The sequence below is a fragment of the Bos indicus x Bos taurus genome, chromosome 20, assembly GCF_003369695.1.
Source record: "Bos indicus x Bos taurus breed Angus x Brahman F1 hybrid chromosome 20, Bos_hybrid_MaternalHap_v2.0, whole genome shotgun sequence".
NCBI lineage: Eukaryota > Metazoa > Chordata > Mammalia > Artiodactyla > Bovidae > Bos > Bos indicus x Bos taurus.
In genome coordinates, this window is record NC_040095.1 from 16706191 (window position 1) to 16730322 (window position 24132).

Here is a 24132-nt window from a genome sequence, read left to right on the forward strand (position 1 = left end):
AAAGGTTTTAAATAACACCATTATCCCCACCCTCAACAGATAATTCTCACAATAGTCCCTCTGTTCTTGTTCACTTCTCTGCAGTATTTAACACTGTATTAATCTAATTCACCCTGCTAGGATTGCCAGATTTAGCAAATGAAATACTATGTTTTATCGGCAACCCTAACCCTACCAAACAGTTAAGACTCAGCTCCCATCTCAACTCCCTCTCTCTGAAAAATGTTCTCTACAAAATGCTGGGTTGGAAGATCACTTCTATACTCCCAGAGGAACATAAAGCAAACAGATAGCAACGTCTAATAGTAGAAAGTGTTCATGAAAATCACCTGGGGAACTTTTTAAAAAGAAATCCTAACATCTTATGTCGTACTCAAATTTACAAAAAGTTCACCAGGTAATCGGAGACACCTCTAATCTAAAACTATGTAACAGTAAATATGGGCTAACTGTTTACCAGCTTCCAACCCCAAAAGAATGACTGCTCAAGAGCAGAAACTGTGGTTTCCCTATCACGTGTGCCTAGAAGAACGCACTGAAGATCAACACCAGGGGGTGGCAGACAATGCTGCTGGGCCAGATCCAAACAACTGCATGATTCTGTTGGATACATGTAGTCTATGCCTGCTTCAATCGACAACAACAGAAATAAACACTTGAGACAAAAACGCTATGGCCCACAAAACCTAAAACATGTACTATACAAAAAGTTTGCTGACACCTGAATCACACGGTCAGGTGAAGCTGAAATTGAATGGCTCTATGAAGACCTACAAGACCTTCTAGAACTAACACCCAAAAAGAGTCCTTTCCATTATAGGGGCTGCTACTGCTGCTAAGTCACTTCAGTCGTATCCAACTCTGTGCGACCCCATAGACAGAAGCCCATCAGGCTACCCCATCCCTGGGATTCTCCAGACAAGAACAGTGGAGTGAGTTGCCATTTCCTTCTCCAATGCATGAAAGTGAAAAGTGAAAGTGAAGTCACTCAGTCATGTCCGAATCTTAGCAACCCCATGGACTGCAGCCTACCAGGCTCCTCCGTCCATGGGGATTTTCCAAGCAAGAGTACTGGAGTGGGGTGCCATTGCCTTCTCCATCATTATAGGGGACTGGAATGCAAAAGTAGGAAGTCAAGAAATACCTGGAGTAACAGGCAATTTGGCCTCTGAGTATAGAATGAAGCAGGGCAAAGGCTAATAAAGTTTTGCCAAGAGAACACACTGGTCATAGCAAACACCCTCTTCCAACAACACAAGAGAAGACTCTGCACATGGACATCACCAGAAGGTCAACACCAAAATCAGGCTGATTATATTCTTTGCAGCCGAAGACAGAGAACCTCTACACAGTCAGCAAAAACAAGACCGGGAGCTGACTGTGGCTCAGATCATGAACTCCTTATTGCCAAATTCAGACTTAAATTGAAGAAAGTAGGGAAAACGACTAGACCATTCAGGTATGACCTAAATCAAATCACTTATATGATGGAAGTGACAAATAGACTGAAGGGATTAGATCTAACAGACAGGGTGCCTGAAGAACTATGGACAGAGATTCATGACATTCTACAGGAGGCAGTGATAAAGACCATCCCCAAGAAAAAGACAAAATGGTTGTCTGAGGAGGCCTTACAAATAGCTGTGAAAAGAAGAGAAGTGAAAGGCAAAGGAGAAAAGGAAATATATACCCATTTGAAAGCAGAGTTCCAAAGAATAGCAAAGAGAGATAAGAATGCCTTCCTCAGTGATCAGTGAAAAGAAATAGAGGAAAACAATAGAATGGGAAGACTAGAGATCTCTTCAAGAAAATCAGAGATACCAAGGGAACTTTTCATGCAAAGACGGGCACAATAAAGGACAGAAATAGTATGAACCTAACAGAAGCAGAAGATATTAAGAAGAGGTAGCAAGAATACACAGATCAACTATACAAAAAAGATCTTCATGATCCAGATAATCACAATGGTGTGATCACTCACCTAGAGCCAGACATTCTGGAATGCAAAGTCAAGTGGCTCTTAGGAAGCAGCATCACTAAGAACAAAGCTAGAGGAAGTGATGGAATTCCAGTTGAGCTATTTCAAATCGTATAAGATGATGCTGTGAAAGTGCTGCACTCAATATGTCAGCAAATTCGGAAAACTCAGCAGTGCCACAGGACTGGAAAAGGTCAGTTTTCATTCCAATACCAACGAAAGACAATGACAAAGTATGCTCAAACTACCGCACTCATCTCACATGCTAACAAATTAATGCTCAATATTCTCCAAGCCAGGCTTCAACAGCACATAAACTCTGAACTTCTAGATGTTCAAGCTGGATTTAGAAAAAGCAGAGGAACCAGAGATCAAATTGCCAACATCCACTGGATCATCAAAAAAGCAAGAGAGTTCCAGAAAAACATCTATTTCTGCTTTATTGACTACGCCAATACCTTTGACTCTGTGGATCACAACAAACTGTGTAAAATTCTGAAAGAGATGGGAATACCAGACCACCTGACCTGCCTCTTGAGAAACCTATATGCAGGTCAAGAAGCAACAGTTAGAACTGGACATGGAACAATAGACTGGTTCCAAATCCAGAAAGGAGTACGTCAAGGCTCTATATTGTCACTCTGCTTATTTAACTTCTATGCAGAGTACGTCATGAAAAACGCTGGGCTGGATGAAGCACAAACTGGAGTCAAGATTGCTAGGAGAAATATCAATAACCTCAGATATGCAGATGATACCACCCTTATGGCAGAAAGTGAAGATGAACTAAAAAGCCTCTTGATGAAAGTGAAAGAGGACAGTGAAAAAGTTGGCTTACAGCTCAACATTTAGAAAACGAAGATCATGGCATCCGGTCCCATCACTTCATGGGAAATAGATGGGGAAACAGTGTCAGACTTTATTTTTGGGCTCCAAAATCACTGCAGATGGTGACTGCAAACATGAAATAAAAAGACGCCTGCTCCATGGAAGGAAAGTTATGACCAATCTAGACATCATATTAAAAAGCAGAGATATTACTTTGACAACAAAGGTTCATCTAGTCAAGGCTATGGTTTTTCCAGTAGTCGTGTATGGATGTGAGAGTTGGACTGTGAAGAAAGCTGAGCGCTGAAGAACTGATGCTTTTGAACTGTGGTGTTGGAGAAGACTCTTGAGAGTCCCTGGGACTGCAAGGAGATCCAACCAGTTCATCCTAAAGGAGATCAGTCCTGGGTATTCATTGGAAGGACTGATGCTGAAGCTGAAACTCCAATACTCTGGCCACCTGATGAGAAGAACTGACTCATTGGGAAAGACCCTGATGCTGGGAAAGATTTAAGGCTGGAGGAGAAGGGGACGGCAGAGGATGAGATGGCTGGATGGCATCACCGACTCGATGGACCCAAGTCTGAGTAAGCTCCAGGAGTTAGTGATGGACAGGGAGGCCTGGCGTGCTGCAGTCCATGGGGTCACAAAGAGTCGGACATGACTGAGTGACTGAACTGGACTGACCCACATGGTGAAACTGAATAATCAGCAGTGATACTAAATGCAGCCATTTGAAAATCAAATTAACATGCATATTAACACAGATATCTGCAGCGTTATACGAGCATATAAGTGTATAATAAATGTCTGAAGAACAGAACATTAAACAGTGTGATGCTTGAATATGTTCCAGTGGTTGGTTAATATGAAAGAAGACTTTACTATCTATACAAACTAATACCCACTTAGTTTCCCGAAATATACTATGGATTGCTGCTTTGATTACTGTGGTTAATGCATTTCTAACAACGAACCTTTTTGGGAAAGCACATTTTCATTTCACTGGGAGGAAATCAAATAGCTTTTAGGATCTAAAGCCAGGACTTTCACACACAAAAAATGCTACTTGGCTATGTTATAATAACACTTCACCTAATCAGCTCTCATATCTGACTTAAAACATAGCTAAGAAATTAGAAACAAAAAATAGATGCTTTTAACAAGAACACCTTCTCAGAAAGTTCCATACAAAGGAAGTGTATATGAACCACATATATACATGTAAAGATATATTAACATATATTTAAAATATTTATATCTAAGTATATACATTTGATACAATTTATATCTTTAATATGTAGATGTATAGATAACTCGAGCCTGTTCTTAATTATACAAACTATATACAATATATAGAGATATAGTGATTCCATAAAGATATAATGCATAAAAATAAACTCATAGCCTATCAAGTTTTTTTTTTTAAATGGGGATATAACTGACATATTACACTATATCAGCTTCAGGTATACAATGCAATGATGCAACACTGGTTCTTTGTTATACACAATTCATACGAGCTTGGTACTCTAAATTCAATAGACAATCCAAATTAAAAGTGCCAAATTATAGTGGGATACTGTGTCCCAAAAGCAGGTGAACAAACTGGACAGGTGAGAAGTATCAGACGTCACCACCCTTTGGGTAATTTATAAGTTTTTAAACCCTTATTATACAAGGTGAAGTCTCAGGATAGGGGCGGGGAAGACTTTGGGGACTCATCAGCAGACACTTTGTTAGAAATGTGAAATGTGCATTTTAACAACATCTTCAGGTGACTTATATGCACAATCAGATTTCTGATCTCTAGTCCAGAAGTATTAACACCAATTTAATACTGCTAAAAGAAAATACTCTGTCCAGAATTACTCTTCCCTTTCTTGTCAATCATCCAAACCCAATTGAAGGTCCAATCTCACAAAATACAGATGGAAAACTTACAACAATATTCATTAGAAAGATGACAGTACCTTCAGCACTTGAACTTGACCATCTGTAGTAATTTCCTTTAGTAGTTCACAAAAGGACTGACATAGACCTACTGCATAGGTCTGAAATGCAATGAAAAGTCAAATTATACATATGAATATATCTGTAATATCAAAAAAGGCATAATATTGAATTTGGGACTCAATCTATTTGAATATTAGATACTAGAGCTCTCAGTATATAAAATTTCAATTAAAACTCTGTAGGAAAAGTTTAGGAAATAAAAATACAGTTTACTCCTATTCTGATTTTTGTAGCAATGTAAGGATATATTTATATGTAGAGCATATTTTGTGTTAAATAATGTAATTCATGGAACTGCATCACCTTTGCAGTGGGCAGTGCTTATGATGATCCCCCCAATCAAAGTAATAAGTCAATCTTTTATACTTTGAAAAAGCTTCAAAATAAGATTTCTGATTTCAAAGAGGAAACAATCAAATAATAACTATATAAATTCTAACAATGCAAAAGCTACAACATACCTGTAAAAATTCAGTTGATGATAAAAAGATATAACCATTGATGATCTTAAAGCAGGTTCTGACACTTTCTGAACTTAGTTCTGCCAAAATAGTAATAATAAAGAACAAATTAATTAATTGTTCCAAATCAGTTTAAATGAAGCAATTCATTTAAAGCTAAGCTACATGCCCTTCTTTATAAATCTTTTCTGAATGCTATTCTGACTGCCAGTACATCAATATCTATCTAAAAACTGGCATTAACCTGTAACTTAAAGCTTTCCATATACCTCCCATTACTTAAAACAACTTAGAAAATACTAAGCTCCCTTTTCTTTCCTTTCAGAAAATAACTACATAATCCAACCTTTCATTTCAAATTAAATTTCTAGTACCAGCATGACAAACTGCATGCAACTGAATCATTTTATCATCAAATTCTGACATCTGCTTAAATGGGTTCATTCAGTAAGCTTTTACTGAGTGTCTACTGTGCTGGCATTGAACATGTAACCCTACTTAAAAGAGTGCCTGTTATACTTTGAAAATTATAATTCCCAACTCTTGGGCTTTGTTATTCAAATCCACTCCCCCATGAAAAACCTACACATAGAAAATGTTCTTAAAAGTATTATTACCAGAATAGTATAGGAAAATAATATTACTTTTAGGTATTCCTTTCAAAGTGCAAAGCAAAAAACCATTTTGTTAAAATTGAGTATGATCAAATGTATATGCAGTGCTATTTTACATGTCTTATCACAAACAATAATGATAGAACAGAATATAGATTATATGTATTAATTATACAAATCAAAACATGATTCCAAAATATCATCTATGTCTAAAACTTTTCATTTTGTATTGCTACTATTTTAGAAATCATATGCACTTCCAATAGGACAGACTAAAAAATGTTTCCTGGCAAAAGTGTAGGCTCTGGGTTCTTATCTAACTCATATCCTAGCAAAGTGAGAAGATATTCTATTTAGATGAGAATGACCCATAAAAGACGGTTGCTCCTTGGAAGAAAAGCTATGACCAACCTAGAGAACATATTAAAAAGCAGAGATGTATCTTTGCCAACAAAGATCCATCTAGTCAAAGCTACGGTTTTTCCAGTACTCATGTATATATTTTAAGAGTTGGACTATAAAGAAAGCTGAACGCCAAAGAATTGATGCTTTTGAACTGTGGTGTTGGAGAAGACGCTTGAGAGTCCCTTGGACTGCAAGGAGATCCAACCAGTCAATCTTAAAGGAAATCAGTCCTGAATATACATTGGAAGGACTGATGCTAAAGCTGAAACTACAATACTTGGTTTGTCTGTTAAGAACTGACTCATTGGGAAAGATCCTGATGCGGGGAAAGACTGAAGGCAGGAGAAGAAGGGGACAACAGAGGATGAGATGGTTGGATGGCATCACTGACTCCTTGGACATGAGTTTAAGCAAGCTCTGGGAGTCGGTGATAGACTGGGAAGCCTAGTGTGCTACAGTCCATGGGGTCGCAAAGAGTTGGACATGACAAAGCAACTGAACTGAACCCACCCGTATATTTTCACCAATAGATGAAAAACATAACCCAAATTCAAAACGTTTCAAAGGAATTATTTTGTATATTCTAGGATTTAACGTATCAGTTAAAATGAGAATGTAGAGGGGACAGAGACTAACCAACTCGTTACCATGCTAATCAAAGACAGAAATAACAAAGGCTGTCACCTAAATATACGAAAGTGTTAGTATCTCAGTCGTGGGCTCTTGGCAAGCCCATGGACTATAGCCTGCCAGGCTCCTCAGTCCATGGGCAAGAACACTGGAGTGGTTTGCCAATGCCTTTTCCAGGGATCTACGGGCCCAGTAATCGAACCCGGGTCTCCTGCATTGCAGCCAGATTCTTTACTATCTGAGCCACCAGGGAAGCCGTTTCACAACAGAAGACAAAATGTCAGGATAAAAGAATAGACAATTATATTGGATAAAGTCATCCTAATGAAAACTTCACACTGTCCTTTTCTCCTTAAGGAGCAAGTCCAGTAAAGTCTGAACTTGGACACACTGTTTAACAGACAAACAATGAACAGAAAACTACTTGGCAACCTCCGTGATAAATATAGCAGAAGGGTCTACACTTTAGTAAAAATTCAGAATGATTACATTCTGGGTATGTCACCAAATATAATTTCTAAATCACTGCCATCTAAAATTTTACCAACGTCTATGAAGAAGAAAACAATATTTAAAAAAGATTTGATTTTGAAAACCACAGTTCCCATCTCTTCTCACAGATATTTTAAAAGCTATTTCTAGATTAATGTATACAAGCAAAGAGCAATTAGGTCACTTTATACTGTTTTCCATGCCTCCATCATGCCAAGTACAGCTTATACTAAGGAATGCTATCTTAAACAAATACTACATAGTAATAGTAAAAAAAATACCCCTAAAATTAATAAATTTATCTTAAAGTATATTGAACACTATTCATTGTTATCTATGAGTTCCTAGTAAAACTCTGATTAAAAAAAAGTTATTGTCTGGTCCAAGTATCAAGAGGAGATGACCATGCAATAGACCTGCATTTATTTTCAGACTGTGAATAATTTAATTCAAATGTTCTCAACCATGGGCAATTTTGCCCTCTAGGGGACATGTGGCCATGTCTGGAAACTCTGGCTGTGAAAACTAGCATCCAGTGGGTTGTGAGGATGCTATTAAATGTCTTACAATGCAGTATATTCCCCAAAAGAGAGGAGTTAAAAGACGCTCCGTGGGTAAGTATTAAAGATTGGGAACTCTGAATGGAATAAACATAAACAGTTTTTACATTTTGTAAATAAACAATGTTTTTAAATAGCAGTAGTCTGCAGACTGAAAAAGAATCAAAAGGCCAGTAAATAGCACTATATACAACTCTTAAATAGTCTATACAAGTTAAATGTGAATCTGCACTGGTAAAAATTACACACAAAATAACTTCTCTAGACAGTATTTTTTGTAAATTTAAGATATCACATACTTGTGAATGGTGGCCGATATGTAGCAGACAAGCATTGGCTTTCTATGGTTAAGTATCATCAGAATACATGTTCACGTTCAGAAAGGAATCAAACTACCTATCATCCATGATAGCTAACAGAGACTAAAGAGCCTAACCCTAGCACAGTGTCTAGTTCTCTGATGTCACATGTCAAAAGTGTTGCTTCAAAACATTAAGCTTCCAGGGACTTGCCTGGTGGCCCAGTGGTTAAGAATCCACCTTGCAATGCAGAGGCAAAGAGTTCAGTCCCTGGTCAGGGAACTAAGATCCCACAGGTCTCAGGGCAACTAAGCCTACGCGCCACAACTAGAGAGTCCATGTGCCACAACAAAAGATCCCGAAGACGCGATGAAAATCACACAGTGGAGACCCTGTGTGTGCATCTAAGACCCAACAACTAACGCTGACCTGAATGAATAAAGAACTTTTAAAAAAGAAAATTAAGCTTCCTTATTTCAAGCCCATACATAAATAATACCTCAACGAACAATAAGTTCTTTTCTAATATGTAATAATCTTTATTTTGGTGATTCCTTAGCTAAATCAGAAGTATGTATAGAGCTCATTTATGAACAACTGATAGCATGAAACGACTTTTTCAATTAAGTAAATTTAGTGTTTGCTCTTTAATACACAGAAATAGTTCTAAAAAGTTATACTGTAGGAAAAAAATTCAGAAACTATTAAAATACTACCCAACTTATTTCTTAAAATCAAGGGTTTATTAAAAATGGAAGGTATAATTTACAGCTGCCTGTAGAACAGTAGTAATTTTATGCTTTAAAACTTACCTAGAAGTGGTGACATATTCTGAAATATACGAAGCAACTCTGGTGTAATACATGGGCTGTTTTCCAAAGTCACTAACCTAGGAAGCAGGGGTAAAGAAAGATGATTAAATCACCTTCCACAGCCTTTAAAACTATTAACAATACAACTGAAGTATTTCAAAACCTGTCCCATTTAAAGGAAGAAAGCAAAATAGACAATACAGAAAATTTTTTTTTTTTTAAAAAAGGGACTACTCAGTCTTTTGTGGTGAGACACCAAACCTCTCCTCCATACAAAATACAGAAATTAATTCCAGGATTTATACGAGAAAAGTCAGGTTTTACAAGAGGTCAGAAGATTTTTATGGCATCAGATTAGAAAAAGTCTAGAAAAAGACTAATAACTACACTAAAGTTAACAACTATCATGTACCAAAAGCTGTCTCAAAAAAGTTAAAACATAAAAGTTACATACTGGGAGAAGATTGTTTTCAATAGATATGCTTAACAAGGGAATGATATTTTTTTAAAAAGTCAAGAGAAAAATGGACAGAACACATGAACAAATATTTCACACAAGATACAATGGTTGACAATAAACCCGACTATAAAATATATAAAGATATGTAACTAGTAATTAAGAAAATACAAATTATAACCAAAACAAGGTACAATTTTACCCCATCAATCGGCAAAATATTAAGTGTGACATACCATGTACTGTCAAAGCAATAAAACACTAACTTGCACAGTGCTGACAGCAATGCAAGTTGATATAATCACTTAGGGAAACCGCTACTATCCAGTAATACTGAATATGGATATGTGTATATAGCTATGACCTGGAACTGTTTCTAGGCAGAAACGTATACTAGGGCATACGGTCTTACACATTTGCTCTAGGAGTCATGCACAAGAATGTTCAGAGTTGCATTATTTGAACATCAAACAAAGTGGCAAATGAGTAAGTGAATCATTACAGTCACACCATTAGGCTCATCACTATAGATCTATCTCAAAACAGGAAGCAAAAGAACCAAGTTAGAACATACATGATACAATTCATAAAAAGTTAAAATATACTGTTTAGAGATACACACATGTATGTGATTTTAAAAATATAAAAACACAAGAAAGAAAATCAAGAAATGAAAACAAAAAAACTGGTACAGTGGGTTACCCCAGCATAGAACAAACTTGCCATAACACTGGCTTCACAGACAGTCTCACTCTTCTATTTCTTACCCAGAGTATGGAAAATGAGTTTTCATTTTATGTAAGTTACAAATAATTATAAACAACATGACCCCCATATTATTTTGTGTCTACGAAAGACTTCACAAATGTTAAATGACAAAATCAGGTAATCTAGGCAGGGGATTACACAGGGAAAACCAGGTACCCCCAAATGAAGTACTTCTCAACAGCACAAGGAGTGATGCCTTTGGACACCTTACCTTGATCAATAGTAACAGGATTCGAAAGAGAAAGACAAATACCATATGATACCATTTACACATGGAATCTAAAATATGGTACAAATAAACCTATCTACAAACAGAAATAGACTCAGACACAGAGAACAGGCTTGTGGTTCCCAAGCGGGAGGGAGAGAGGAGGGAAATGCACTGGGAATCTGGGGTTAGTAGACGCAAGCTATTACATACGGAACGGATAAACAGGTCCTACTGCACAGCACAGGGAACTATATTCAACATCCTGGGATAAACCATAATGGAAAAGAATATAAAAAAAGACTGTATGTATGTGTATAACTGAGTCACTCTAGTGTATGGAAGATATTAACACAACATTGTAAATCAACTATATGTTAATAAAAAACCAGTTTAAAAACAACAACAACAACAGGATTTCATTTCATTTTTAAAGAATAAAATTTCAAGTAAGCTTAAAAAAAAAATCCTATTCATCTTTAAAATAACCATGAACCAAAAGAAAAACTCCACTCCAGTCCTGAGGTTTCACTGAGAAAAACATTGGAGGGCATATTCTAAATGCTAGATGTTTAAAAACACTCTTACTCAACAGATCCAAAAAAGAGTGTCTGAAGCTTGTTCTTTCCCTTCCACTATCATTACTTTAGTAAAATGCCACTCAAGTCACTGTCACTCTCACTTCCTATGGTAGTTTCCATAGTATAAACCATGCTATTCCAAAGAGGGAAAAGATTTGAAGAATTGAAACTACTTAAAAATAAAATTACATGGTTTATAATTTCATATTAAAAAATAAAGACTTGGAAAGGAGAGGAAGTAAGAAAAAGTCAAAACACTAAATTCTTTACCATCAAGGAAAAGGAAAAGTTAACTACTTTGATAAATAATTAGACAAAGATATAGGTACCTATATCTTTGCATAGAGAAATTAAAACTTAATGTTAACCTTCCAAAAAATGTACAAAAGAGAGGGCATAAAGTAAAAAGATATATCAATTCAACAAATAAACATATGACTATAAAAATTCTTTTGAAGTAAAGCATCCCTGGTTAGGTTAAAATACAAAATTTAAAAATTTGCTCTGTATAGGAACATAACTAAATTTCAAATAAAAAAGCTAAAATGTAAAAGATGAACATAGATAGTAAAGTCACATCTAAACAAAACAGGGCTTCCCTGGTGGCTTAGTGGTAAAGAATCTGCCTGCCAATGCAGGAGACATGGGTTTGATCTCTGATCCGGGAAGACCCCCCATGCCAAGGAACAACTATTTGTGTTCCTTGCTCCACAACTATTGAGCCTGTGCTCTGGAGCCTGGGAGCTGCAACTACCGAAGCCTGTGTGCCCCAGAGCCTGTGCTCCACAACAAGAGAAGCCACCTTCAGTGAGAAGCCCGCCTACTCCAACTACAGAGCAGCCCCAACTCACCTCAACTAGAAAAAAGCCCATGCAGCAACAAAGATTCAGCAAGCCAAAAATAAAATAAAAAAAAATTTAATCTAAATGAAACAAACCATACAATATTAATATAAGATTAAATTTAAATGCAAAAGAATTTAAACATATATCACGTTACTTCACAAAAAATTTTAAATATATTTTATTTCTTAAATCTTATAACACTATACAAAAGTATCAAAATTTTGTGCAGTGAATATCTTGTTTAACTTACAGTTCAAAAATGCTAGAAGTGAACAGGGGCACTCACATGAAGAAAACTGAATGGGATATTTTAACAGATCAGTGTCAGGATAAAAAACCAAAATAATGTGAACAAACAATCTACAAGTTAAAAAGAATAGATATCATAGATATTCATGAAAGTCTGCATCTTCAATACTATTATTACTATTTATGTGCACATATTACTATAATAAGTCACTAAAATTCAAATTAAGTTTAAAAAACTTGTACAAGTGGTATGTTGTATTTACAATGCAATAAATCCAGGCCTAAATCATTTACTTTAATATCAGCAAAAAAATAACAATGTTGGGTCAAAGAAGTTATGAGGGAAAAAAAAAATCACATGATCAATCTGAAGAATTTCACTTTGCATATAACAAATAACAACTTGCACCTCCTTATCAGTTCAAATTTCTATTCCCCAAGGTAACTGTTTTATACTTTTGTCCCCACAAATCTTTCTCATCTTGTTAAATACTCCCATTCCAGCCTGTAACACTCAGTTGATGACTATCCTTCATATTTTGTTGAGAAAATAGAAGTTATGAGATGGAATATCCTCCCATCTTATTCTACTACAATACAAAAATCTCTCTGTCTCCAGTTAAAATAGATGAACTATCCCTGCTATCTAAAGGAGGAAAAAAAAAAAAAAAAATCAACCCCTCCATTCACGCTGAATCCCATCCCTTCTTGCCTCCCTCAATTATCTCACTCTCTCAAGCCTCATCATACCTCCAGATCTTCATTCCTACACTGGCCAACTGTTGCCCAACTTCAACATCCTTTTCATAGTCGAAGCTCTCAAACAACTTGCCAATGCTCATAGGCTGCACTTAACTCCAATTTATTCTTCGGTCTACTCTCTTCCTCCTCCTGTTCTCACTACTCCACTGAAACCCCTCCTATCATCTCCCTTGACCCTTACTATGGACTACTCTTACTCTGACAATCAGCAACATTTGACATAATTAACCATTCCCTCTTTTAAGAAATATTCTCTCTTGGCTTGGTTTTCCTCCTCTGATAGCTTCTCACGCAACCTCAAAATTTTTTCTTCAGGATTCCGCCCAGAACACTATGTTCTCTATCTGCCCTTTTCTTCCTAGGCAACCTCACCAATTCTCAGACTTTATAAATCATATATATCATGTGTATCTCATGCTCACACAACCAAGTGAGGTAGAAATTATTTTTCCTCATTTCACAGATAAGAAACGATGTAATCATCAGAACATGATGGCAAACCTAATGCTGCGGTATGTACACAGGACTGCCTACCTGTGTTCCAAATAGAGGAGTTTGGGATACTGATTCCAAATAGGAGTTCTAGCCCCCTAAGAAAATTACATTAAGAAATGTATACTTTGATTCTTTAAAGTATCTCAGCATTAGTAACGGAGAAGGCAATGGCACCCCACTCCAGTACTCTTGCCTGGAAAATCCCATGGACAGAGGAGCCTGGTAGGCTGCAGTCTATGGGGTCGCTAAGAGTCAGACACGACTGAGGGACTTCACTTTCACTTTTCACTTTCCTGCATTGGAGAAGGAAATGGCAACCCACTCCAGTGTTCTTGCCTGGAGAATTCCAGGGATGGGGGAGCCTGGTGGCTGCCATCTATGGGGTCACACAGAGTCGGACACGACTGAAGTGACTTAGCAGCAGTAGCAGCAGCATTAGTAAATTTGATAAACTTTTAAAATGCATCCCAATGATTTAATTTTGTTTATATACAATGAAAGGCTAGGAAAAAAGGAATTACCATTAGTGGAGCAATGCATTCCTATTATCTGTTTATGTAATCCTTAAAAATTGTGTACACCTTTCACTAACACATTAATATACTAGATCTGTAATTACATTGATAAACATATGAGTCTACCTCTTTACTATATTTTTCATTTTCTGATAAATGATATATATGTTTACAGAAAAGAATCTATTTGCCAGAGATTACTGTTTTAATTTGTAATCTAGAGTAGAAGTTGGCAAACTATAGCTCATGGGCCAAATCCAGTCCACACCCTATTTTTATAAATGCTGTCTTACTGGAGCACAACTGAAACCATTTGTATACATATTGTCTATGACTGCTCTGACACTGCAACAGCAGAGGTGAATCTCTGGGACAGAAAGGACAAAGCCTAGGAAGCCTACCATCTGCCCCTTTACAGGAAAAGTTTGCCAACCTCTGATTTAGAGTAACCCACGCTGTACAAATAAAAATAAACGAATATAAAAGGCTCCAACACATGCTAGTTCACAATTAAACCATCCAGAAGTCATTTAAATTCAAACAATATAACCTAGAAAATATGAGAAACACAAATTGCAAATTAGTAAGTATCTACCTAGTTATGTTTTACAATTGTTCATCTAGTATTCTGATTTGTTGTTGCTGTTGTTTACAGACCATTCATTCGCATTTGCACCAAAAACAATTTCTAAGAATCAAAAAACTATTCACTCCTAAACACCCAAGGAAAACTGAAGGAAGGAAGAGAAGGAGAGGGGGAGCAGTGACAGAGGGAGGCACCACAAACGTTCACTTTGTTCCATGTATACTTCCTTTGACTTGCTTTTTTAAATTCCAATACTAGGTTTTTTACATTGGAGTTTTAAAAGCTTTCCTGTATTGTTAACTACATCTTAAGTAGATTAGCCCCAAAGAAAACTGCTGCCATCAGTAAGATGAAGCAAAAAGATTTCTAGTCAATGCTCAGTCTGTGTTTACTTAACTGCAATTCATTCATTACATAATTTGTGGCGCTGAGATGTCACAGAAACAGGGTTCAATTGTTTTTCACTGTTTAACGCTATATACTACTATACTCAGTAAAATATTAAGTCAAGACTAAGTAGCATTAATATCTGAGGCTGAGGTATTTTATCCGAGTATTTACTGGGTAAAGCAGTAAGAAGTTGAAAATAATTCAATAACCCCCAAAACATCCCATTTAACAGTGTGGAGGTTTTTATGTCAATTTTTAGTTTTGGTCAAGATTCCTCATTTCACATTCCAAATTCCAAAAGATGAAATGCAGCTGAGTTCTTATTGAAACTTCCTCTCTAACTTTTACTATTACAAGCCTACAATGAGCGACAGATGCCAAGAAAAGTGGGAGTTACTATGTTACCCAGTTCAGGGAAACTGCCTTTATGTTTCTGTTTTTCAATGCTGAGCTTTTAAACCCTGTTACATGACCTCTGCTTTATTGGCATCAGTAGGGAAGGCCAGGAAAATAAATAAATAAGATTCACAGTATCAAGTTTTTCCTCTTACCATAATTCTAAACCATCTTCCAGAAGATAAACATGTGGAGGCTGGGAAACATCTGTACTCAGTTGAATAACTGGGAGCAGGAAAGGGTACAGGTTCTTGCTGTCTGCTCCTAATCCCTATGGGAAGTATAAATAAAACTTAACATAGATAATCTAAAGTCCCGCCTCCCACCAAAAAAATCACCTATCATATAAAAAAGCCCTAAAACCAATTTATTAAAAAAATCAATCAATCAGATTTTAAAAGGATGATTCTAATTATAAGCATTATTAAAACAAAATTAGTTCTGTTTACAATTGGAAATCAGTAGTAAAAAATATTCAATTGCCTAATGGTAGTAAAACCATATACATCAAGGTTACAAATACACGTTCATTTTAAGAGATTTCTCATATACATATTTATATTCCCTTCCATGATGACTGAAGATGTGTAAACAGTGATGTGTTAAATTCTACAAATTATCCCAACTAAATAACTCAGTCAAAAAGAACCTAATCTAAATGTTCATCAGTTAAGATAACTACATTATAATACCTTCATATTCTAGAATACTCAGTAGTCATGAAAAAGGATTAGGCATGGAATGAAAACAATTTCAAAAATAATGACAAATTGGGATTAAAAAGAAGGGTGTATAACAATTTCACAAGCCAAAAAAGTTTTTTAATAGCTATATATCTGATATGAAGATATATGCATAAAAAAGTTTCTTGGGAGCAAACAGAAAAAACTGTTGACACTAGTTAAATATGGATGTTGGAAAAGGATGTTGGGAGGGGTAAAAGTTTTTTTTTTAATGTGTGCATTTTTTAATGAAGAATTTATGCCAATTTTTTAATAAGAAAACAAAGATGGAGGAAGAGGGAGATTTTAATTTAAAATTCTAGTTTGACTAATTATTGTCTTATGGAGGTTGACTCAGTGCATCACACTAAATCGAAGCACTTTGAAAGGAACATAAGAGGATAGAAAATCAATTTCTAACTCATAATCTCTACAATCTAATAAGCAAAGAAAGGAAACCAAGCAAACTATCAAACATCTCCTCACTTAGAAAATAATTCAGATGTCAATATAATATATAATTACAAAGCAACAAAATGTATACGAATGCCTCTTTCAATGACACACACATATATTTAAAGTCAAAATTTTATCAGCAGGATATAGATACTTCAGTGGAAATACACTAAGTTTATTCTTAAATTCATTAAGTTTGGGCCTTTCTACAACTATGCAAGGGTTGATAGACTTTATTAAAGATTTTTCCAAAGAAGAGATTTATAAAAATGTCACATTTAATAAAGTAGTAAACTGGGCCTTAAAATTCAGTTAAATTTCACTCTCCACAGCTCAATTCTTAACAGAACGCAAAAAGGAAAAAATTAAGGAAAACTAATCAAGTTCATTTTTTAATATCAATAGACTTAATATTTCCTAGGAATGTTAGAATCTACTTACTTAGTGCACATTTTAATGAGCACAAAATGCTAGCATTAGCAAAACTAAAGTAACTGCTAAACATAAAAGACTCTCTCAGTTAAAGCTTCAAGAAATTTAGCTCTGTAATCTAGTGGGTTGAAGAATGTGTCAGAATGTGTCAGATATGCAGCTTTAAGTAAATTTGAACACTTTCGATCCACAACTGTAACTATAAAACAATGTCTACAATTCTGTGAAATAATTACAATTATAGTTACAGTTAAGCAGGGAGAAAAGAACAACACTCTCTAAAAAGTGGTATTTCTCAGGGTACTGTCTTTGGCTCTCTTCTCGTGTGATTTGTACTTGCTGCTACTGCTGTTAAGTCACTTCAGTTGTGTCCGACTCTGCGCGACCCCAAAGACGGCAGCCCACCAGGCTCTGCCATCCCTGGGATTTTCCAGGCAAGAGTATGGAGTGGGTTGCCATTGTACTTGCTGATAATGTCCAAATCTATTATCTCCAACCCAAACCTCTGAACTCCACACACTCTTTATGACATAGGAAATTATCAACCAGAAGGCATCTCAAACTCTCAAGTAAATCACTGAACCAATCCACTATCTTCCTAAAAAATAGCTTCTGTTCCTGCATTTCCTAACTCAAGTGACATGAACCACTGTCTACGGAGCAAAAAATCATACCACAACTACCTTCTGTGCTTCTTCCTCCTCACCCCAAATCTAAGCAATCCTTAATTCTATCTCAAATGTTCCCCCTTCTTTCCATGGCTTTACTTCACATCATCGTCTCTTTCACGGTTAACAGAAGAGCTTCCCAACTATTTCTTTGACCTTAGTTTTACTCCATTCCAAACCAGTGTCCCCACAGGTGCACTGATTACCTTTCTAAAATACAAATGATAACACACCTTCCTCTGAACTTCAAGACACATTCTTTATGCTTTCCTAACCAGGCCTCAGGACTCCCTGGTGGCTCAGTGGTGAAGAATCCTCCTGCCAATGCAGGAGACTTGGGTTTGATCCCTGGGTCAGGAAGATCCTCTGGAGAAGCAAGTGGCAATCCACTCCAGTATTCTTGCCTGGGAAATCCCAAGAACAGAGGAGCCTGGCAGGCCACAGTCTATGGAGGTGCAAGAATCAGACATAACTTAGCAACTAGGCAACAATAAGAACAGGCCCTTACACCCAACTGTGATACTCAGTGCTGCAGCTATACAAAATGACTGTGTATAAGAAATCACTATGTTAGCATCTGGAGAAAGCTGATGGATTTAACACGTGCATTTACTACTGTGCTCTCCCAAGATCCACTAAAAGGAGATAGGAGTATGTGTTTTTAAAGACCTAGAACTCTTAAGTACAAAGACAGCTTAAGAAGAGATAAAAGCAACTTATTTTTGGAAGCAGGAAAGAAAGACTGATTTAGCAGACTCAGAAAACCAAAGCTCAAAGCCAGCAGTGAAAAAGGGCAAGAAACCACCTGATGTACACTACAGAAACTCCAAAAGACTTGGGAACTGACAGCACAAGGTATTTTGGAAAGGGAAGCTGAGGGAAGTATTAAAAGTAATAGGACCTGTAGAAGGTATTTTAAAAGACATTTGATGACAAGATCTCATCCTTGTGCATAGTCAAACAACTGGCCCTCTTTAATCAGTACAGATTTGGCCCTTTATTCTCGTAAGGCAAAACAAAGCATCTGAAGACAAGGAGACAATCAGGTAATCAAGACTAGGGATACTATATAAAACAGAGATATAATATAATGGGCAAAAGACTGATGGATCTTTCACTAAGGAAAGATCTCAGAATCACAGAACCAAAACATTTGCTCCATACAAAAAAAAAGCTTCCAACTAGACTCTTTTAAAGAAAAAACCCACAATCAGCAAGTTTCCCATATATATTCAATCCTTTTGATTAACTTTTTAGTGCCCACTCTAAAATATAAAATTTATACAGACAAAATATTGATACAGCTCTTGAAGGGAAATGGTTACCTAAGGATTCATTATACTGTTCTTCCTTCTTTTGTGCATGCCTCAAAGTTTCACAAGAAAAAAAAAAAAAAAGCAGGCAACCAATCACATCAACAGACATGACTGAAGGAAACAGAGACCACATATAGAGATAAAAGCTTAGAAAAATGTTAATATCCTTATTAGAATAAAACACTGTATTCATGAAAACAAAAATGAAATGATTTTTCAACAATACAAATGACCGTTATCTGTATACAAATGATTGTATACAAATATAAAATGATTATTCAACAATACAAAAAAGAACTCCTCGAGTGGGGAAGGACAAATAGGGTTATGGGATTAAGAGTCACAAACTAACAGGTATAAAGTAATCAACAAAGAATACATGACACAGCACAGAGAAATATAGCCATTATTTTGTAATAACTTCAAATGGAGTATAATCTATATAAATATTGAATTGACTATGTTGTACACCTGAAATTAATACTATAAATCAACTATACTTCAATTAAAAATAAATAAAATTTTAATTTAAAAAACAGTACTCATAGACATTAACAATATTACAGCAGGGAAGAAAAGCTCAATAGAAAGACTGAAAGATAAAGCTCAAAAAATTCCCCAGAAAGTAGAGCAAAAGGACAAAGAGACGTGCCGGGAGCCAGCACAGGAGATCCCATCCATGACAAGGTCATGCGGAAGAGACCTGACAGGCAAGGCGGATCAGGACTCAAGGGACTCACTCCCTGGACCTGCCCGAGCATCTACCCCAGAACCAAAGTCTGTCTGTCTACTGTTTACTATATTATGTCTTTTACCAACTCTTCTGACATTAACAGGGGGCTATCCCCGACCACCTTTCTCTGAAAAAAAAATCAACTTAGGACTCTAGTTTTTAGCCTGCTTGGCAGGTTTATCCATATTCTTGCAACTAACGCACATAATTGCTCACAACTCCCCAACCATGAAAGGCACAGGAAGCCTAAGCATTCTAAAAGTCCTAATGAGCATAGAGCCCTTTGAGGGATGAAAAATTATTAGAACAGTACTGGTAAAGGCTTCATTATTGGGCCAGTGCTTGCTGCCAAGCTCCCATATCCCTTATCCACTGTGCACCTGGGAGTGCGTTAGTTAATGTAGTTGGAATGTAAGAAAAACAAGTAGTAGCCTTGGTATTAACCACATCAGACCTTTGAGCTAATAAGTTCTTTCTTTGTCGTGACCCACTGCACCTTTGCTCCGTGAGACTGTAACTTTATTTAGTACTTTCTGAGGCTGGGAGAAATAAAGAAAAACACTTCAAGGGAAAACAAGGTTTCTGGCTGATCAACCTTTATCAGAAGAGTCATGAAATGTTAACAGGCCACAGAGCCAGACATAACATAAGATCTTTGTTTATGAAAAGGTATACAGAAAATATCCTGGTTTCAATAAAGGTAAAATTGATGGAATGTTGAGCTGACTCTGTATCTTTTACTTTGAGAAATGTGTAACTCAGAGTATAAAAGTTCCTTTTGAAAATAAAGCTGCAGATCCCACTTCACCAGAGCTCTGGTCTCCGTGTCTTTCTTTCTCTTTCTCTCTGTCTCTCTCTTTTCTTTTTCAGGCTGACTCCCTGGAGCACAGAGGCCCTCTGAGTTCATTTTTGCCAGGCTTCTAAGACCCGATGGAGGAGGTGCTCTGCGTCTCCACCCAATTGAGAAGGCGCTCTGCATCTTCACCCCACCGAGAGGGCGCCTGAGGCCTCCATGAACAGAGCAAGTCCCGTGTCAGGGACTTTATTGGCTTTCTGTGTAAACCAAGGAATATCAGTCTCTTTCTCTCTCCCTTATTCTTTCTCTTTATTTTTTATTTTTATTTTTGACCCCGGACCACCAGGTCCCAGTCCATTATAAGACCCGTGCCATCCCTCTCCAGTCCATTATAAGACCCGTGTCTCTCTCGCCGACGCCATTCATCCTGAGAGTTCCCCTGGATCCTGCTGGGGCTGGACCCCAGCAGAGAAGGAAAAGCAGAAACGAACAGGAAGAAAAATATAGGGCTGGGTCATTCATCTATCATCTAAGCAACAAGAAGTTCAGAAAGAGACAAAAGAAAAACACAAAAGTGTGGAAATAATCAACAGAATGTGATGGAGTTATCTAGAACCCAAGAACATGAATTTCCAGTTTGCAATATACATCAAGTGTCCAGAACAATGGAATGAAAATATACCCACATCATCATGAAATTGAAAATAGAAACACAGAGATCATATAAGTTGCCAAAGGGAAAGAGGAGATGACATATTCAAGAAAACAAGAATTAAAATGGCTAAGGATTCCTAAGAGCAACTCCAGAAGCTAGAAGACACACTAAAAATGCCTCTCAAGGGGTAAATTTAGAATTTTACACCCAGCCAAACTACTAGTCAACATGAAAACTTTAAGGCATTTTTCACACATGCAAAATCTTGACAAAATTTATCCCCCAAGTACCTTTTGCAGAATGCCACAGACATTCGTGGGCTCCAGCAGAAACAGGAAGTCATAACAAGGAAGAAGACAGGTACAGAAAACAGGCATCCTACAGAAAGGATAGGCAAGAAGAACCCTTCTGATGACACTGAAAGGGGATCCAGTTATAACAGCCATGAACAAGCACAGAGTAAAAACCAATGCATACTAAAGCTTGTATCAATTTTCCAGATTCCAAGATGATGAAAGTAATAAAGTACCTGATGTGTGGGAACATACTGAGAGAATGTTTAGATAACAGGTGGACAGAATGGATTCAGTTACACAGAAAGCTCAAATGTAGCAGGCAGAATTCTCAGATGACCACCTATGATTCTTAATTTCATAACTTCAGTGTACACAGACCATTCCCCAGTTATTCAATCAAATGCTAATTTAGATATTACTTTCCAGATATGACTAAGGTCTCAAATTGAATGATCTTATAATAAGAAAATTATACAGATTAACCTGACCTAACCACATGAACCCTTTAAAAGAGTTTTCTTTAGCTAGCTGCATGAAAGAAAGTTAGAGATTCAAAACCTGAGGGGATTTGACAACCAAGAACTTCCCCACTGCTGATGATAATGATGGAAGGGGTCATGATCAAGGAATGTGGCTGGACTCTAGGGACTTGGAGGGCCTCCAAGGCTTCCCTGGTATCTCAGTTGGTAAAGAATCTGCCTGCAATCCAAGAGACCCTGGTTTGATTCCTGGGTCAGGAAGATCCCCTGGAGAAGGGAATGGCTGCCCACTCCAGTATTCTGGCCTGGAGAATTCCAAGGTAGCCTGGCAGGCTACAGTCCATAGGGTCACAAAGAGTCAGACACGATTGAGCAACTTTCACTTTCAGCTGACAGCCAGCAAGTAATCTGGGATTTTAGTGCTACAGACCAAGGAACTGAATTCTCCCAATAAGCTGACTGAATGTAAAGAAAAATTTTCCTTGAAGCCTCCAGAGGAATTTAGTCTGGCAGCATATCAATTTCAGGCTATCAGACTGATCAAAGAGTACAAAATGTTGTGCTCGACCTCTGACCTACAGAACTATGAGGTATTTAGAATGCCATTTTATTCCTTTACATCTGTGGTAATTTGCTGCACAGTAACGGAAAACTTATAATAAACTAAGCAAACAATTATTAATATAGGAGTGGAGATTAGGTGGATGGTTATACAGGATAGAAAATTAGTCGTATATAATGATATATGACTTCAACATTCTTTATATATGAACTCCGTGTATGAAGTCATACAAACACTAAATAGTGACCTAATTTAAACTATAATCTAACTATATTGGGAGGCTTGAAGGATAGGAGTCATACCCAGGAAAATGAAAATTAAATCCTCATCTTCTATACAGGGAGGTCAAGAGATAATGATACACTATTTGGGTATCACCTCTGAAGGAAGACTTCTCTGATGACCCATGTGAGGTCTTCCAGTCTCAGACAAGTAACCCACCAAGTGCCCCACAGCACTCTGTCCTTACTGCTCAAAGAGCACTTAGCTGTTCAGTCTTCCCCTAGACAACCACATTCACAGAAAGCTTATCCTATTCATTTCTGTTTCCCAGTGCCTAGTACCATGTATTGCATATTGCAGGTGTTCAAAAATGTATTTATCAAATAAATGAATGCCTACTTCCACTGAGGCAAAACTACTGCAGGCAAGAAAGTTTATTTTCATTCATTATTAAACTCCTCAGTCAGAGAGACTATCAGTCTAGGTTCCTAGAATTTTAAGAAGGAAAACAAAAATAAAAACAAATACTTATACTAATATGTCTACTAAATTTCAATAAATAAATAAAAATGATAGTTGAAAGATGCAACAAATTCCATGAAAGGAAACTTACCAATAACCCTAATAATTATATAACTTTCTCAAATGACTGAAAATCTTATTTTAAGGTATTCTCATTTTTAATGTTAAACATTGTATGTTTTCTCCAAGGGCACACGATTACTTAGCTAAAAACTTGTACCACTGGCCTATACATACCCAGGGTGTCACAATTAAAGGAAAAGGTCCTATAGACTCCAAGCATTTCCCGCAAGTTACTATAGCTTCCTAAGATTTCCTAAGGTAACACTGCTTGAAGAGCATACCTCCTTCACAAAAATCTCAAGTTGAGTCTAAAAACACATTTGGCAGAGATATAAGGCAAAAGACATGAGGATCACTCTCTGCTCTGACACTTACATGAACAATCTCAGACTAACTGCTAACCTTCTATTAGCATTTGTATTCTCATTTATTAAAGGGATATAATTTTTCAGGATAATCACAAGAATTAAAGGATAGACAAAAGTGCTTAAAAAAATTTTTTTTTGTATCACTATCCATATATCTAAAACTGCCTCAGATAGAAATTTATAACTATAAAACTCAACCATAAAAATTTGGTGAAAGAATAAGTTTATGTTTCAAGGTGACTGAAAAGGGTTTTTTAAAATAATAATAATAATAATAATATTAGTTCAACTTATTGGAACATTTTAGAGTACTAATTCTTAATTTTGAAAGAGATCTCCCCATTGGAAAAAATCTATCAACTTTTGCAGCAAGAGCAATAAAAGTCACTTGTGCATCCCTACAGACAGATATTCTCATTAAGTGCTTCCCTCTCCATTCTCATACCATCAGACCTTAATCCACCCTAACAGTTCAAATGAGAACTGCAGCTCCAA

General features: G+C 36.6%; 1 protein-coding gene across 3 annotated transcripts in view; it reads right to left on the bottom strand.

Annotated features, from left to right (window-relative positions):
* Positions 1-24132, bottom strand: part of IPO11 (importin 11) — a 203399-nt gene that overhangs the window by 87292 nt on the left and 91975 nt on the right. For all 3 annotated transcript variants that reach the window (XM_027519916.1, XM_027519917.1, XM_027519919.1), the window contains exons 21-24: positions 15503-15618; positions 9096-9172; positions 5284-5363; positions 4780-4860 (exon numbers count right to left, since the gene is read on the bottom strand). In XM_027519916.1, the coding sequence (XP_027375717.1) occupies positions 4780-4860; positions 5284-5363; positions 9096-9172; positions 15503-15618 (354 nt within the window). The remainder of the gene's footprint in view (positions 1-4779; positions 4861-5283; positions 5364-9095; positions 9173-15502; positions 15619-24132) is intronic.